Genomic DNA, 19,383 nt, shown 5'->3' on the forward strand with positions numbered 1-19,383 from the left:
TTTTGTAGCCCTAATTTTTTAGCATGAGATCCATATATAACTTTAAAGAGCTTTCACCACTGACCTGTTAAGGTTTCAGCTTCATGTAGTAATAAAACAAGTCTTACAATAATCTTTTCTTTTTTTTACTTTATACAAGCGATACTCTATTTTAATTTAATCGAGTGCAGAGTGCGAAGTACATCCGTTTTAGCCAACTTGCCTAAGCCCATGTATGCATCTTTCAATAATCTTGTGTCTGATTTATTGGCCTCAACACAAATTTTCTTTTGTCTTAAATCAATCCAACAGTAGAAACCAGATTTCCAAATTTGTTTTAATCGCAGGTTTCCCCCTTTTCTTTTTGGTCAAGATTTCCTGCTCACCTTTTTTTGGGTCAAGAATTCTTTCACTTTTACGCTGTGCTTGCTACCAAGTACCAACCAACTTTTCTAATTTCCTTTTACTATTTTTCCACCATATGTATTGACTTCATGGGGAAACAAAACTTTAAAAGGCAACATAAATTCTACACAAGAAAGTTGGTAAAATTTTGACTCTTGTTATCCGCAATGGTGGAAAACCCACCTTCAAAATTACAGATGCTCAGTATTGACAAGGGAATGCTCAAAGTTTTCAGTAAGTAAATCTGTACCCCCACCAATTTACAAACACATTTTCCGCTCTGGAAAAGAAGAAAGAGAAAGGCACAGATGAAATCGAAGAGCCTCCACCTATGCAAATTTTCTATTTTTTTTTTCTTTAAACAAAAAATGAAGAACTCTAAAAGAAATGGGACAAAAAGAAAAGATTTCTTTCCCCTAAAGAGCATTTCCCCCAACAACCTCCCATCTGCAAAATCTCATTTTGTCCTGAACCCAATATTTTTGCATCTATTAAGTATTGGATGATATCTAACATCAGCATTTTGCCATTACCATCCGTATTAGTTGTATGCTTATGCTGTGAGAACAAAAACCTAACGGACCCATGGAACTGTCAGCAGCAAAGCTTTCCATACTGCTTGAAGAATATCTCTAGCTGAAAATTGAAATTGCAATGTCCCCTTTTTATAGAGAATACTGCCTGTGTATAAAGTTGTCAAAGGTACTTTCCTGATGACTTCCAAATTCTTCCTTCAAGCGATATAACCATAACGGTGACATCGTCATGGTACTTCCTGCGGTCTCCTTGTGGGATGTCCAGTAATTCATGGAAATCCATTCCTGCAAGCCAAAACAGTTCCAGTTTAAAGCTAGATGCCCTGCAGAATTATATACAGCGACAGTAGCCGAACTCAAAAGCAGAGACAAAATCAGAAAGAAAAAAAAAAAGAAAAAAGAACTAAATGTAGTGGATCAGTAGTCGTTACTGCCAATTTCTATTCCACAATCCAACTTTATCTCTTCGTTTTACATGAATCTAATGAAAACAAAGATCTTCTCACCTAAAGAGTACCAAACCTGGTGCAAGAAGTAACTTCATCTTCCTTCTATTTAGCCCTCTACTTAGAGATATAAAAATGAAAGTTTCTTCAGTTACACAAGCGCAAAGCTTTAAAAACAAATGAAATATTCCCCCCAGTTTCAATTTAGGATGAGGCCAATGAAAAAGTAAAGATCTACTATCATTTCCGATTACAAGTATTTGGCAGTCTATGTTTTAGTGAGGCCAAAAGCCTAAACCCTAAGGTAAATAAACCTAAAAGGCAAACCCTTCGTAGAACTCCATTTATCCCCCAATAACTAATGCTTCAGCAGTCTGTGTAATCACTCAAGGGAAAAGCACAGGGAAAATTCTAACTATTACTGAAATCTAATATAAATTATTAGTATATGCTCATAGGCACCTTCATTGCACTCATGCACCAAGGGACACATGAATGCACATATACATGTATATCTCAGCAAAAGAGATTTTATTAGTTAAAGAATAGAAAATTTTAAATAAGCGACCACTTCCAAGTACTTAAACCTTCCCTTCTCTTCGTTTTCCCTCTAAAAATAAAATATAATAATTTTATTGATGAAAACTGAACAGGAGACAGCAACAGCGAGCAAGCAGTGCATTGGAGATACAATCAAAACCCATTTTTTGGATTGAAATAAAAAATATTCAAAACCTACACAATTAAACCCAGACAACTAACAGCATTACATCTGACAACCAAATACCATTAAGGTTTACCAGTTGACATAAGAAACAGCATTCCCTAAGAAAAAGAAAGGAATATGTCTAAATTTGTCAGACACTGAAGCCCAAAGATCGACCTCCACCCCAAATTGAATCAAATAGAACTCTACATAACACTGTAACTTATCCTTGACAAGTTTTACAAATTAGAGCTCAATTTTGAAGAAAATGCAAATAATTTCTGTTAAAAAGAGGGGGAAAAAAACAGACCATATGCCTTCATCCTGTTAGCCCAATAAAACCAAATTGTTTCGTCAAGAAGAGGGAGAATGCTCCCTTTCTGCATCCTGCGCTTCTATACAGAAGTGCTTATAATACTGCCATTGTGGCCTTTTGGGGAGCACAAATAGTGTTGTCCTTCCATAATCATGAAATATGACATACTAACTACAATTGAATCCAAGTACAGGATATAGGTGCAAATATGAAAAACATCACAATAATAGGGCAAGGTCAAAACTATGGTCAGTGCAGTTATCTCTTCCTGAGGGTAAGAATTTCCGACACTAAAGACTAGTGCCTGCATCCTAACACCTTCTAAGTCTTGCATTATTCTTGCATGACCACTCAAATCACAAAACAAAACAATAAACAGCAAATATTATGCATAAACAATTTACACAATATAATAGGCAGGATAACTGGTGAAACATACCAGCTTTCTTTGCAGCACGAAAAAGAAGCTCCTCTATTAGGTGTTGTGCAGGGTCTCCATCTGGGAACTTCTCCATAAAATTTTCAACATGAGAAACTACTTCCTGATTGCTAAAATACTGATACAAACCGTCAGACGAGAGGATTAAGAACTGATCACTAGGACAGAGTCTATGGTGGCGGAGAGAAGGCAAACATGATATGTATGGTGTGGTACCAATGTACTCATTTCGAAACATTTCCAACAATGTGTCATTCCACTTGGGCTGCACCAAAAATGCAGATCACATTATTACCTACTGTAAAATATTTTTCACCTGGACTCTGCATCCACAAGTAGTTGTACATGGAAAGTTTCATGAAGCAGTCAAAAATCATAAACCATTTTAGTAGCTTTTTCCTTCAGATGCTGTTTTTGTTTAATTATACCAAAGAAAAGCAATTTATCTTCATATTGATTGAGCCATAGAGCAAAGTATTTTGCATATGGTATAGACAACATATGTACACAATTGAAGCTGACTGTGCACAACCTGGGACAGTGGAAACTATATATCAATAAGAGTTATCATGTAAGGTCGCTCAATTAATGAACAGGTCATATCATGCCACAACTTTCCAAGATATGTGTACAGGATCATGGATGGATATGGAAAGTTATGAAGAAAAAATAAGCATTCCACTCCCTCCCCTCATTTGCAGACAAGGAAAATATGCACATTGGTCACTTGCAAGATTAAAGCTAATGTTCAGGTTCTCAAGTCTATGAAGTAAGCTCCTTCAATCAGTGCACCTCGTTTATAACAGAATGATTTACCACTATCTTATACTCAAATTGACTCAATTAGTTTTTCTTTTCTCCATACGATATATAATTTAAATATCTTAAGCAAAATGAAGAATAAGCCAATCTTGGTGAATTAGGAAGTTGGAAAAACTGAATGGAAACAGATAATCAAGACAATTTTTTGGCCTCTACCAGACACTTAATATTCTTATATGTATGTACCAGCCAAAAAGAAATGACGCCAAACCATGCAAAAAAATGAAATTTATTGGGGCAGTTAACAAGTATATCTGTAGGACCTGTTTCAGAAATCCTGCCCCAAATGCTCTGGTAACTTTAAGACGACCTTTCACTCTATCATTGACAATACAATGTTTGTCATCTGGGTGTTCATTCTTGATTCTTATTACTTCCTGCATAAGGTAAACAGAAATGGTTAAAAATAAAAAATAAAAAATAGTGATATGAGCTAAGTTGCATCAACGTGGCCAGGAAGCTAACCAAGGAAATTAATAATAGTCACCAGAGGACACTATAGACAGGAAAGAGGAAAATAAAGATTAAACCAACAAGACAAGTACAAAGCAGAACACCCAAACAACGCCACCAATGAAATGACAAAAATAAGTGCCCAGGAGCATTGTTATTGAGAACTAAAAGTAACTTTCTGGAATGCTGAGGTAATCAGGAAAGTGACAGAAAACCCTCGATAATTATCAACAAGCGTACATCAACTATAGATCCATAAGGGGACATTACACATTCAAGAAAGCACACAGGAAACGAAACCCACAAGGAAGCTTCCACATCGTCCCTATCCGTTGGGAGAATACGTGACGATATGGAGAAATGACAAGACATCTAGATGGGACGGGAAAAGGAAGCTTCTTCAGTTCTTTCAGCCTGCTGTCCCCAACCCCAGGGAAAACAGATTGCTGAGGTTGAGTGAACAGGATTAGGTTCAAGGAATGGAAAATACGATGAGGAACAGTTTATTAAAACAGTCTGGTTATAGATTGCCAATGAATTAGGATTCCTTAAATTTTCCACATGTTTCCTAACACTTTAAGAAACATCAGAAGATAAAGGAACAAACAGAGACATGATTAATAAAAACAAAGTTCACCATTCACTTCTGCATGTGTCGGATTCATATGGAGCATAAGACCAATGTGGCATTTTCTAAGAATAAAAAAGGAGACCTCTGAAGCATAAACTGCTGTGACCACAGTCAGTGCATTCAGGAATATGCACTGTATAAGCCATGAAAAGCAAATAAATCTGATGTCAATACTTTCCTCACCTCCAGCAAGTCAACAAAATCTTAAACACATAATTGGAAAGGCATAATGCAATCAAAGAAGTCGCAGAGCAAAAGTATGAAGTAAATAAATATTTATCCAGCTCTAACAGTCAGAAGACTATCTGGCATTAAGCACATCGGCAAGAAGTGTGCTTCGACCAGTGTACTTTCTCTGAACAACTTGACATACAGAAGAAGTTAGAATCTGAGACCAAGATGCATAAGCAGGAGATAAAATTGCAAAACATGCTGCTTCAAAATTGTTAAGGAACAGAAGAAACTAAAGGAACCAAGAGACCATGGAAAACAACAAACTGGACTTATGCCTTTCAAAACATTGTTTATACAAGTGACTATTCTTCGTTTAAAAGAACATTAAAACACACCAACTCATCAGGCAAAACAATCTCACCAAATAGGAATGCGGTACCATGAGAGCTAAGGCAGCATAAATAATGACAAGAGAACTTACTTCTTCAATGCTCGTGCTGTGATCAGTGGACAGCTGCAGTGCGGTCAGTTTCATTGCCTGAGTAGGAGCCTCATTGGCCACAGCCGAGGACGACTCAGTTATATCCTCGGCGCTCAACCCATTATCCTTGTGCCTTCTTGATTCCATGCTTGAACCACCTTCTTCAGGCTCATAATGAGCAACAATAGCCCGACTATCCCCTAAATTCATCACATACACATCCTCATCCCTCATTAGCACAACCAACAAACACGACCCCATCAAAGCAAGTTCCGGATTCGTATCAAGAACCTTATCTGTCATCTCCAAATAAGCATTCTCAGTCACTTGTAAAGCCCTTGACAATGCACTCAATACCAATTCGTGATCCACCGGACCCTCCTTCCTCCTCTTACCAGTTGGAGCAGACCTCTCCTCCACTGTATTCTCAACCTCAACCTCCTCTTTATCCTCCAAACCAAACCTCCATGGAAACAACTTCCTACCATGACCCTGACCCTCTTTGTGCTTGGACAATCCCTGTTTCAATTTTGACAGCAAAAGCCAGCGTCTACTAACTGCAGAACCAGAACCCTCATTGCTCACTGTAAGTGCGTCATCGACAGAAAACGCAAACCTCTCAGAACCCGAAAGGTCAAGCCCGTCTTCAGCCTCAGCCTCAGCTAGCAATTCCCAAAGCCGCCGCCTCCTACCCTCCGATTGAAAGGTCACTCTCTTTGTCCGATCAGCTTCAGCCAAGGGGTTCGAATTCGAATCATTTCCATCAATTTTAACATCTACAACAACTTCACTCTCTGTAGCTACATTTGGTGGGTTAGTGTTATTGGCTTCTTCGGCTCCTGGGGCTTGATCATCTTCATCAACCTCCCAAAACAATCCCTGAAGCTCATTGTAAAATGCACGGTAGAGATTGCCCATCAAAAATTCCGGCGCATCAGGGCCGTTAAACCCATCGTAAATCCCAACAAACAACCAACCTTGTTCTTCCGATACAACCACATGTACGCGATCCTCCCCCGCTTTTCCAAGAGCCCACTGGACATTGGTCTCGCTCTTGGGCTCCGCCTCGTCCCCGGGCGGCGGTGGGCCCTCCTTCCGTCCAACGAAATTGAGCACCGGAACCACCCAGGGCCGCTGCTTCTTCTCCGAGAAGTTCCGGTACAACGCCTTCCGAATCCCCGAAATGCCCTTCTTCCGCTTCTTTTTCACGTAAAGACCACCGAGCGGCGCCGAGAAGTGAACCTGGCCGTCCGGTCCATGCGCGTTCGGGTTCGGGTCGAGCGGACCGGAGAGGGCGCCGCGCTCTATTGGGCCGGAGAGGAAGAACCCAGCCCGCTCCATTGGGCCCGAGGGGTCGCGCTCGCCGCCACGTGGCACGGGCTGAAGAGGCAAGGCGCTAAAGGACGACGTACTCTCGAAACCATTGACTATGCTCCCCCGGACTCCACCTCCGAAACCACCGAGAACACTGTCAGTGGCATCGTCGTAAATATTGTCAAGCTGGAGGACAGTTCTGGGAGTGGAGCTATTAGCACTCACGGAAGCCCCAGATATGGCTTTGAACCCGGTCTCGTGCAGCCCGGGTCGGGTCCTCGCGCCCGGCTCGTGAGAGGGAGAGAACCGGAGCGAGTTGGAAGGGGAAATGAAGCGATCCGACTGAGTAGGTGAGAGGAAGCGAGCTGAGGAGCGGACGTAGCAGAAAGAGTGGCCTAGGGTTTCGTCCAACGGCTCAGAGGCCGCGAAGACGACGTCGTTGTGGTCTGGGTGGTGGTGGTTGGTCCGGTGAACCGGCCTGAAGCAAGAGGAGAGGCTCGAGACTCCACTTCCCATCACATTTGACTCGCTTCCGCTGTTTGGCTACCGAGAAAATTGTCTGCTACACGATTTTCCGGCAAAGCTCAACAACCCAAATAGCACCATTTAAAAAACGAAAAATAAACAAAAAGAAGAGAGAAGCAGTGAGAGAGAGAGAGAGAGAGAGAGAGAGAGAGAAAGTGAGAAAGTAAACAGAGAGAGAGAGAGAGTGGCAGTAATTTTATATATTTAGTTGAGTAGACTGACTGACCTCGTTTTTATAGAGAGAGAAAGACTTTGTCTCTCTAAAAATATTTTTTTTTCTAAATGTTGTTTATTTTTTGTTGTTGGGTGCAGTTGTTGGCTCCTCTGGGTTGACGGTTACACCTGGCGCCTAGCAACGCAAAATGGCAAGGTGCTGGTTCGGGGTACTTGTAAAGACCGCCACGTCAGATTCCACGTGGCAGAAATGTGGGGCCCGGGTTGAAATGCAAAAATGTGTGGTGTGGTGTGACCATTTTGTCCCTGACCGGTCCCTCCCTTCTCTTTAGTGAAAGACAAAAAGCGGTGGTGGTAGGACTGTTCAGTGACTGTAGGTCAATGTGGAAAACCGAGGTTGGATTGGATGAAAAAGGGTTGTCTTATAGGGGTGCTTTTGTCCTTTTCGTTGTTTGGATGAACGAGACACTCTGTCCGGACCCCGAGCCCAAGGCCCAATCTGGGTTGGTCACCTCCTTCTCTTTTCATGCAAATTTACCATTATGCCCTCATGAGTCTCGAACATGGTAGCTAGCTAGCTTCTCATTAAAATTTTCAGTTTCAGAAATAATGTGTGTTACATTCAATGGAAGCAGCACAAAGCCAAGTTAGATTAGAACTAATAATATTAATTAGGCATGATTAAGCATTTTTACTTGTTCATTGAATTGAACACAGTGTGATTAATACTCAATACAATGTTCATACAATGTTAACATAACTTACTCAACGCTAACTTCTCTAACTAACTCTCTCTATATATTTAACTATTCATTACAGACTAACCAATCAGAGTCATCCACATGTCACATGATAATAGTGACAAGTGTACTCCTTTCCTTACTATCACGGTATCACCTCATAATAAAGGGATGAAATTAGCGCACCCAACTCATAAGAAATTTATGTGGTGATAAAGTTTACCTTAATCAGTCTAGTCAAATACATTAATCTTCAGTTGCAAAACTCCATGGCCTTTTTTGGCATTTCAAAAACAAAAATCTAAGAAAAAAAAATTAAAACTGAAAAAAGAGAAACAATGAGATTGAAACAAAAGGAATGAAAAAAAAACATGCAAATAGGAATAAGAAATTAATAATGGTGACACAAACCAAGGAAAACACAAAATTAAGTCGGCCATGAGAGAAGAAAGTGTGTGTAATTTACTAGGATGGAAGGAGTACTTCCACTACATGGGGGATGAGAGACAATATTCTGGCCAAAGAGGTGCGTATACTCTTGCAATGCAGCCTCGACTAGTGTCGTTAGATACAAAACAAGTGTTATGTTGGTGAGTGGGAGTGGGAGTGATATGAGTATGGATGAGGACGAGGTCAAACAGGCCGGATGGGGCCTATATCGGCCCAAGGTTTCAAGTCTTTTCCCTAATCCTTACCCAATCTAAGATCCGATTAGATTGATTGAGCCTAAACAACGGGCTAGTATGGCTAGCCCATTAGGCCCAGGTCGAGGGACAAATGTTGATCCCTAACTAGATTACACAAATTTGATTGGAGGCTTTCAACAAATCCCAAGGGGCACACTAAATTGGCTCCCCATTGCAGACCTTGTATCGACACCAAACATGGCTATTGCCCATAAGAGCAACATCACGATTGTGAAATCCCTAGATCACCAAGCCTGTAATCTCGAGTAGGTTACGATACACAACATCAACGTCGTTGAACGCTATGAGGTGCATAGTTGCGTAGTGTACTCTGATGGAATGAGTACTTCCACTGCATGGGGGATGAGGGATAATATCCCTCAAACGTAGATATATACATTAAAACATAAAAAGCAAAAAACTATGAGAAAGTGAAAGAATGGGAATCAAAGAGAGTGAGTTGATGGAAGGATTACATCCACTACTGCATAAGGAATGAGGATCCACTGCTCTGAGAGAGAGAGAGAGAGAGAGAGAGAGAGAGAGAGTTTTAGATCCGAGAGGTTTTCCCCCGGATCCCATCAGATCTTCGGCGTTCTTCATCTTTTGGTAGACTTATGTCGATTTACTCTTTCTTTGGCAGTTTTATTGTCTCTTATTGTAAGATCCCACATCGACCAACGGAGAGGGGGTGATGTGCCTTATATGTACATGTCCGTCTCCATCTAGCACGAGGCTTTTTGGGAGCTCACTGGCTTCAGAGTCATGGGAACTCTGAAGTTAAGCGAGTTGAGGCAAGAGCAATCTCATGATGGGTGACCTACCGGGAAGTTGCTCGTGAATTTCCAGAAACAAAACCGTGAGGGTAGAGAGGGGGGCCCAAAGCGGACAATATCGTGCTACGGCGGAGCCAATCTCGGGATGTGACAATTTGGTATTAGAGTCACTCTGCCGTGTGGTGCGAGTGTGCCGACGAGGACGTCGGGCCCCTAAAGAGGGTGGATTGTAAGATTCCACATTGACCAATAGAAAGGAGGTGATGTGCCTTATATGTACATGTCGGCCTCTATCTAGCACGAGGCATTTTGGGAGCTCACTGGCTTCAAAGTCATGGGAACTCCGAAGTTAAGTGAGTTGGGGCTAGAATACTCCCATGATGGGTGACCTACTGGGAAGTTGCTCGTGAGTTCCTAGAAACAAAACCATGAGGGCAGAGAGGGGGGCCCAAAGCGGACAATATCGTGCTACGGCAGAGCCGATCTCGGGATGTGTTGCAGCTTGGTCATGGTAGATTCATTGCTCATTGGTGCATTAAGGCCCTGGAGTAACTAGGTGACGCTCTCTATGTCATATCCCGAAGGAAGATTAGTGGCGTTTGGTTTTCCTTTTGTTGGCGTTGTTTTAGTTTGTTCAATGAAGTCCGTATCTCTATGAGTTTTTTGTGTTTTTTTTTCTCTTATGATTCCATAAAAGTAGTTGAGTTTGATGGGTGTTCTTAGTCTCTCAAGGAGAGTCATGCCAGTTCAGGCTGGTTTTAAGACTTAATGTCATTTGGACTGGATTATGGGAATTTATGGCGGTTGAGTTATAGAAAAATTATTTTTGAGAGTGATTCTCTCCGTATCGTTTCAACTTTTCGACTTGCTCATGTCACTGGGGAAGTTTTGCCCATGTCTGCCATATTGTTATTCGGATGGCTCTCTTTACCATATGTGTCATTTGTACTGTTATTCCTATTAATCTAATAAAATTCTATCCCTTTTTTTTAATCAAAAAGTTAAAATATCATGTTGTTTGACTTTGAATCAACTTAAATTAGTTTAGTTGTGAAAAAAAAAAATATATTAGTTTAGAACACAACGAAAAGCCAATATATATATAATGAAACAACCTTCTTTAGCTTTATGAGATATCTAAAATTTATTTGATTCCTTTGATTACCATAATCATTCTTTTAAAAAAAATTCATTGTGCATAACTTCTTGACAATTGGAAAAGCCTGCTCTACGCTTAAGGACCGACCATATCGATTCCATAAATTTTAATAACAATCAGCTTTTTGTATTCGACACTATTATCTTAGTTATAGAAGTTATCTTGATTATCTTAATCTTAATTGTAAGAGCTATCAAAGCAATTACAAAGAGTTTATCCTTTCTTATTTTCTATCTTATTTCTCTAAACAAAAATATTTGAATATTAATATAACTATTATTGTTAATAATAATAATAAATTAGTCTTTGATTTATTGGAGGAAGTCTCAAATTTAAAAGACACGGATGATGAGATAAAATATAACTATCATAAATTAAATATCTAGTTGTGTAGCTAACCTCTTTATGGTGGCTTCATTAATCCGTTACAAAAGTATCTTGTAAAAATATCGTAACGTTGGTCAAACAATATTTTTAAAATTATTCAAACTTCAAAAAAATGGCACAGAAATATGAACTTGCATGTATCAAACTATTCCATAGAAATAAATACTTGGATATATATGTTTTGTTTTTAGTTGTGTGAACAAGTCAATAAAAATGGGGGAAAAAGATTGAGAATGACCCATGTCTTTGTATAATAGAACACAAACTCAACACAAACTCAAGTTACTCAGAATAAAATATGCATCCATGAAGGTGATGTGAAATGATATAGATAATTATTAATTAATAAGAACTAGTTCAATCAATATGGCATTTAAATACTAAAAAAAAAAAAAGATTAGAAGACTTTAATCAATATTTTAAATTTGTTTAGAGGAATCTGCAAGACAATGTCAATACTGCCAACTAACCCAGTTGTGGTTTCTCTTTCTAACTCTTTTTTTATTTTATTTTATTTATTTTATTTTGTATTTTAATTAGAAAGTAAAAGATTCAAACTCAGCTACCAGCCTTTACTAAATTCGCTGGCCACCGAAAAATATTCATCCCCCGCCAACATTAATATAAATTTAAAGAAAAGGACACGTGGGGTCCACTGTGGTTCAGTTGGTCAACGACCCATGACAGAGTCCTTATAATAGGGCCCACCCCTTGTGACTTGGACCTGTAATTGATTCATCATTGTATTTGTTATTTATCTATATATATAAAGCAAAAGACAGAGAATGGTGAAACATTCAAAATACCAGAAAATGCCCTTTGTTAATGCAAACATTAAGAATTGAAATTATTAATTAAATGAGGATAATATGGTAAATTCACACTTTTTCGTATTAAAAAAATAAAAATAAAAATAAAAATCAGATAATGGATCATATTTTTATGGAACACAACTACCCATTATTTTTTTAAATTCTAAAATAAATTAAAATTCTTTTTTTAAAAAGCCTCTCGCAAGCGCGAAAGCGCGTGCGGAGAGGCTAGTATATATAAAGAAAAAGACAGAGAATGATGAAACATTCAAACATTAAGAATTGAAATTATTAATTAAATGAAGATAATATGGTAAATTCACACTTTTTCATATTAAAATTAAAAGAAAAATAAGATAATGAATCCTATTTTTATGGAACACAACCACCAATAATTTTTTTTAATTCTAAAATAAATTTTAATTTTAAAAAAAAGCCTCTCACAGACGCAGAAACGGGTGCGGAGAGACTAATTTTAATTAGTTTTATATTTGTTCCTCTTTTTTGGTCTGAACCATGAGGTGGTCCTGGATGGGCCCCAACTATGGATGGCACCTTTAAGCCTTAACCACAACCCAGACTAATCCTCACTCACACCGGGTCGGCCCGTAAGGGGTAAAGTGTTGGCCAAAGTAGTGACTCCGTACGAGAGCAGGGATTGAACCCCTGACCTCTCTTAAGGAATGAGAGTGCCGAACCACTCACACCAACCACCTTGGTTATACTTGTTCCTCTTTTGATTCCTAAGAAAATAATTTATTATCGTTGATTACAAATTAAATTCACAAAAATATTCATCATCGACTACCATTCGAAGTGTTTTCTTATAGGTACTCTCCATCCCTCATCAGTAAAAAGTGAAAATAATATCATGCTTCTCAAACGCGAATTACAAATTTACTCCAACACATGTATTTTCTTTGAAGGAATGGTATAATTTACGAATAGTGTTCTGCAGTACAATTTCTTTGTAGGACGTACATCTCCACTATCAGATGCGTTGATCGGGATCACATGATCGGTGCATCACATATGTCTAGCAGGTATTTGACATCTTCTACAAGCTTTTTCTATTTTTATTTTTTATAATGAGAATCTTCTACAAGCTTTTGACTTTATAACATTTAGTCCAAATAACAGCAGACCTAAATTCATTAATATGCCACATCAATTTGCAAATTGGAATCCAATACCTTTATTTTCAAAGAAAAGAAATTTGACGCATTACTTCAATTTAATGACATTTAAAGGAGATTCTGAGTTCAAATCTCATGAACGACAAAGTAAAGAATTAACGACATTTAAAGGAGATTCCGAGTCCAAATCTGATGAATGACAAAGTGAAGATTTTCTTTTAGACAAACAATAGGATATTTTGAAGATATTATACAACAGGCTAATATATACACACCAACAATACCAAAGCTCAGCGGCGGCTTTGGGGTGTGCAAGGTGGGCCCTTGTATAAGGTCTCAAAATTCTTTTTTCTCTTGTTTCACAATATATATCATTTTAATATATTATGTATCATATATTTATTCTAACTTAATATATGATATATCCACCTTTAAAAAGAAATTATATCCACTGTTTCTTTTAAGTTGTTCTCACATAATATATTACATTAAAATTACATATAATAGGAGCTCTTGATCTATATTAAATCTGCCGGGCATAGGTTTGTTTTTGTTAATTATAATTAGTAATTTGATGAACCATGAGTTTTTGATTTTATGTTCCTTGTTGAATTAGTTGTTTGATAATCCTTTATAATATGTAAAAAAATAAATATTGATGTGTAGTTTTAAATTTGTTATCAATATACATGGTCCGATTCTTTGTATATATTTTTGGTTCAAGACTTTGTTTTAGGTGGCTCTATTACAAATTTTGTACAGGGCCCCTAAAATCTCAAAGCCGCTCCTGCCAAAGCTGCACCACTACAATGAGCATAGCAACCACTAACTAGATTTCAAAACTCATCAAAAATATATATTGTCCTCGACATCCATGTGAATCAAACCTGTGACCTCCTCCAACTAAGTGGAGACAACGACTGGACAAATGATAGTTGGTAAAGAAACATGGAAACAAACAAAACTGATCACATTTAGCTGACCACCTTATGTGATAGTTAATGTGTAAATGCTATGTCATTTTTAAAATAGCCGTGTTTGTATTTTTTTTATCATATGCGAATTTTAGGTTATTAATTAATTTTTGTTTATAATATTTTCACCTTAACTCTCTTAGCCCCATTTCCTCGACTTCTGTCACCCCTCTTTCTTCTTCGCTTTTCTTTGCATTCACCCATGTACATGAGTTTTTTCCATTAGAGATAACAACCCAAAAAGAAGGGAAAATATGGTGACAACAAAAATGGGCTATAAAATTTGGATTTAAAAGCCTACATCAATTAGTTTGGATGGTAAAATGGGTTCTTTTCATTGCAAATGGTCATTAGAGCAGGTTTAGCACTCTAACATGACATGAATGATTTTATTTTTTTTAAAATTTCTTTGAATGATTTAATTAAAGACTATAGGGAGGGAGCGAAAATTTTGGGTGGAAGAGCTCCACTCTCATAGTTTGGCACAAATCCAGAGCTCACTTTTGAGAGGGAGTGCCTTGTATAGTTTTTATATGCATCCACTACTTAGATTTATGGCTTTCTTGTTTGTCAGTTGTAGAAAGAGAAAAAGTATTTTCAACTTTAACCAGTGTATAATACAAATCAAATCAAGAAAACATCATAACAAGTATTGTAATTGTCATGTGTGTATAATTAAGTGGAAGCCAAACCTTTTACATCTCAAAATAACATTACAAACTTTGTTTTTCTAATACAAACGATAGTCTAAATTACTCTTATCTACAGAGAGGGAACTCGAACTTGAGTGCAAGAGGACGGACTCACTGTCTTGACCAACTGGCATAACCCGCGTTTATTTACAAACTTTGATTGACACAATATTATTATTGATAAATTCACCCTCATTGATGTTTGAATAGATTATACTATTTTGAAAATAGCATGGGAAAGACAACTTACTTAATAAGTAAATTATATTTTAGACAAATAAAAGCCAACAAAAAAGCACAATATTTTAATTAAGGTTCATATTAGTAATTAGCTACCAAAAAATGAAAAATTAAGGATAAAAAAAAAGGCACATTGTTATTTTCCACATGGTTGACTTGGATGCATGTTACGTGCCGTCAAGGATGGGCAGTGCAAAATACCATTCAAAATCCACTTAGAATTGCACCACATTTTTATTGTTTACCATGAGAAAGAACTACATGTAATGGTATGTGCCAAGAAAAATAAATAAATATATATATAAAAGCACTTTTGGGGTCAGCTTGTTATCTTTGTTTCCTTTAAAAAAATTACATGGTTTGGTATCAATTTTTTGTTTTATATAGGAGACGGAGAGTTCAAATTTGAAACCACTCTCAATAAACACTACTAAACCAATAGTCCATTGATAGACAATATAATATTATGTAAAAATACCTCTTAATTTCGACTTGTCACTTTACTAACTTTATATGTCATACAACCTAAGTTAATAAATTGCTAACTACTTCTTTGGACTCACTCGATAATGTAATTTTATAATTTGAACATTTCAATTTTTAAGTTCTCATTTAAGGATCATCCTTACAAAAAGTACACTTAAATAAAAAATCATTTAACTACTTAATTCTTACCATGAATATTTTCATTATTTATTTGTCAATATATATTACAAGAATTTAAAGTAAAGAAAAAAGTATGCACACGTTTATGGGAATTTTTCATCATAACATAACATTCATGTGTTCGTATTCCTAGCTAGTTTAAGGGGGGAGGTGGCCTCTGCCTCTCCTCCCCTATCCCCCATCTTGCCCTTATTTTCCTCCTCTCTCTTTCCTCTTCTCAACCCCTCTCTCTTTCTGTATCCTTTTTTTTTTCTTCTCCTCTTTCCTTCCCCTTCTTTTCCCGTGGATTTTGGTTTTGTTTTTTGTTTTTGTTGTTTCTGGCTGCAGGTTTTTTCTTTTGGGTGTTTTTTACTTGGTTGTAATAAGAGTTCTGGAGGTGCTATCTATCCTAGCAGAGGCGACGACGTCAACGTCGATAGAGGTAGTAATAATTGTTATGCTAATTCGTATGTGATATGAAAGTAGACACCGCGAAACACCATTGTCATTATGATTTAGTTGCCACTTTTGGCCCACATATACAAGGATTTGGTTCTAGTTCAGTGTTTGGAGTTACAATAATAAAAGTTAGTTTAGCCAGTGTGACACTAAGGGTTTAGCCGGTATAGCGTTATGGATTTCTTCGGTTGCTGAAGAGGATGTGGATCGGTGTTCTTGTTTCTTATTTGAAGTCTATTACTCATTAGAAGTTTGTTGTACCTTTTTATTTTAATTCTCAGTAACTCTTTAGGAGTTTGCTGTGTTTTATATTCTAATTTTCGGCTGCAATACAAATTTGTCGTTTATGCCGTTGCACAGTGGAGATGCATTGTTAGTTTGAGGACGAGTCCTTCGAGATGCTGACTCAGGGGGTTGAGTATTTGTTGGTTTAGGTGTAATTCTCTCCAAATCAAATCAGCATGTTATTTTGTTTGGTCACTTGAGATGTTGTACCTATTTTGGCTATTTTGTGGCTTTGTACTATGATACATTTCATCAATAATTACTATCGCTTTTTCTCAATAAAAAAAAAATTTAAATTATGTGAATTTTGTAGAGATAGTCTTTGAATAAAGTCTTAATCAATGAATAATTTGGATTATAGTTAAAATTGTAGAAATGATATTGGAATAAAGACTTGACTAGTAAACGATTCGTATCACAATATAAATTGTCGAATGAGCCTAAATAAATAATTAGTGTTGTATTAAATTACTAACTAATTAGCGCTTAAACGATATATATAATATAAATTCAACCCCAAAGATGCCTTACCCAACTTTAGTCCAACTTGCATTAAATTCTTTATGTTTTTTTGTGTGTACCAATTCTTTGTGTATTAAATTTGAAGAGAGCGAGAGCCGAGAAGATTTTGGGGTTGACGAAATTTTTCTTTTGTCTTTGTTGGAGTGGGGACCTCCTAAGTGCCCAGAGTATAAAGGCACGATTCGTCCAAGTACAGTTGTGACAAAAAGAAAAATAAATAAAACACATGAAAAATTAGAAAGTCAATATAGCATGAGGAAAATAACCTACCAAAAACCCAAATGACATCCGATCCGAGCATGGCAATGCAAAAATTAGCCACCACCTGCATATATAGGTCAATCTGAGTATAAGGTGAGATTTAACCTTAATTATCTGCAGATACGGTCCAACAATTTTCTTTCAATCAAGTCACATTAATGTGACTTGGATTGGCAATTGCCATTGCCCTCTGCTATAGGTTTGAAAATTAAATTATATAGAGGCTTGGACCAACCAAATCTCGGTCCCATTCAAAATTGACACTTCCCTACTTATTTGAAGGAAAATTCTACAAGCAATTCGAATTCAATGTACGCATTTTAGTAACTGTTGTTGATTTTATTCTTGATGTACTGTTTGTTTGAGAATTGTAACAAGTTGTTGATCTTATTCTTGATGCTTTATTGGGAACAAGATTCTCTTCTGTTTTTCGGTTGAAAGGATAAACTACTTGATTAGTCCAACAACCGAACCTTATTGTTGATTCTTAAAAAAAGAAAGAGTTTACAATTTAAGAGTTATCACAAGACCTTTTAATTTCAGCCCTTTTGTAGGTCTTTGAGTTGTCTCACATTCAAAGTTCAACTAGCATCACATTAATAATAGATTTATGGTAGATGAAAGTACCCTAAATACCTTTTTTAATCTGTTTTACATGAGACAAGTAGACCAAGTAACTAGTTTTAACCTTTATTTTATTTTATTTTATTTTATTGTTTTTGACCAATAATAAGTCTTGGTCTTCAAATTTATGATTAGATAATTTGCAAATATGATTGCACTGCACGTAGAGAGGCTCTAAGAGCACTTTCAGCAGTGAACCCTTTGCCATGACAGGAGGGGGGGGCTAGGGCAGCTACTATTCACATGAATAGTGGCTGCCCTTACAAAAGGTTGTGGTGTTTCCACCAATTGTCATGACAACAACTATTCACATGAGATATGAGGAGAGAAATTTGTATAGATTTTTGGTGTGGGAAGTGAAAACTATGACCAAGTATTTATTTTAAAAAAAAATCTGAATTTTTTTGTATTTTTTAAAGATTTTTTTCGATTTTTAAAATTTTTGTTGTTGTTGCTGACGTCATCAAACCCCGGCTTGAATTAGGGCTCATCTTGCTTGAGGGCTAGCCTAGTTTTGTGTGCCCCAACAACTGCCTCTCCCCAGCCCTTTCTGCTGGAAACGTTTTTGGGCCTAAACCCCCCAGCCCCCCCTCTAGCCCTTATTGCTGGAATTGCTCTAAGAGAATTATGATTCAGTAATGATCCATTTTAATCAATATAATAGGTTCAGATACTAAATTTGTGCATAGAATCATTTGTAAATATGCATGAACATAGGGATGTCACAAGAGAAGTATGAAACAATAATAAATTTTAAAAATTTTCCATATTCCTTTTTATTTTTATTTTTATAAATACATTAGGGGCTAGATTAAATAAATATCTTATGGAAGTTTACAAAAAAATTTATCATTTTGACTTAGGGGTTTACCTCAGTGGTGAGGTCTCCCTTCCCCTCTTGGTCACCCGTTTGAATCCTAGGAAAAGTGCCTCCCTCCCCAATGCAATGTATCGCTAATTCTAAATTTTTCCTTACCATCAATGTGATTTTGGCACTAGTTAAATTTTTTTAATATTATTTTTTTCTTTTTTGTTGAAATTTTGTCAATATTGCTTGAATTTGATAAGTGTCAAAACTCCATTGATTTTAAAGAGGAGTGTAAAAAAAAAAAAGCATCTTGTTGATACCCAATTCAATTAGGGTCCACTGAATAAGCCCAAATAACACTCTTTTAAGGCAAAAGAGAAGCCTAATTAAAGTTCGACTGAAAAAAAAAGACTAATTAAAAGGAGGAAGAAATTTGAGAAAGCCCATCGAACTACTCAAGGCCAAAGCTGAGAATTAGTGGCAGACCCAAAATACTCCTAAAACAAATGAATTAATTTCTTCAACTCTCACACTTGTTATTAGTTTTATTTATTTATTGTTACACAAGTAATATTAAAAGAGGGGGAATCGAACTAGGACCTAGGGTTCGGGGATAAATACTCTTCAACTCTCTTTAAAAGAGGCTAGAACTGTTAAACTTTTGTGCTTTTTAATTCCAATCAACAATTTACCTATGTAGGGCTTTCACCTTAATATTACACAAATTAGGGGGAAAATTAGGGTGGACTGAACACACAAGGCAAAAGAAATATGTC

The 19,383-nt window shown here is 36.9% G+C and overlaps 1 protein-coding gene across 1 annotated transcript; it reads right to left on the reverse strand.

Annotated features, from left to right (window-relative positions):
• Positions 1–506: 506 nt before the first annotated feature.
• Positions 507–7,407, reverse strand: PLL1 (poltergeist like 1). The gene is made up of 4 exons (XM_021972652.2): positions 5,389–7,407; positions 3,913–4,026; positions 2,828–3,092; positions 507–1,205 (listed from the first exon to the last, which is right to left on the reverse strand). Exons 1-4 carry the CDS (start codon positions 7,216–7,218, stop codon positions 1,081–1,083), a joined length of 2,334 nt encoding a protein of 777 aa, XP_021828344.1. The 5' UTR covers positions 7,219–7,407; the 3' UTR covers positions 507–1,080.
• Between the last annotated feature and the right edge of the window lie 11,976 nt (positions 7,408–19,383).

Source organism: Prunus avium, chromosome 5 (genome assembly GCF_965620075.1).
Source record: "Prunus avium chromosome 5, drPruAviu1.hap1.1, whole genome shotgun sequence".
In the NCBI taxonomy this organism is placed as follows: domain Eukaryota; kingdom Viridiplantae; phylum Streptophyta; class Magnoliopsida; order Rosales; family Rosaceae; genus Prunus; species Prunus avium.

What these genes read in the sequence shown, in the direction of transcription:
- PLL1 (XM_021972652.2), bottom strand. Translation starts at nt 7,218, where the DNA reads ATGGGAAGTGGAGTCTCGAGCCTCTCCTCTTGCTTCAGGCCGGTTCAC. An exon ending in ACAGCACGAGCATTGAAGAA is followed by an intron (nt 4,027 to 5,388) that starts GTAAGTTCTCTT and finishes TACCTTATGCAG; the next exon opens with GAAGTAATAAGAATCAAGAA. An exon ending in TCGTGCTGCAAAGAAAGCTG is followed by an intron (nt 1,206 to 2,827) that starts GTATGTTTCACC and finishes TTTGGCTTGCAG; the next exon opens with GAATGGATTTCCATGAATTA.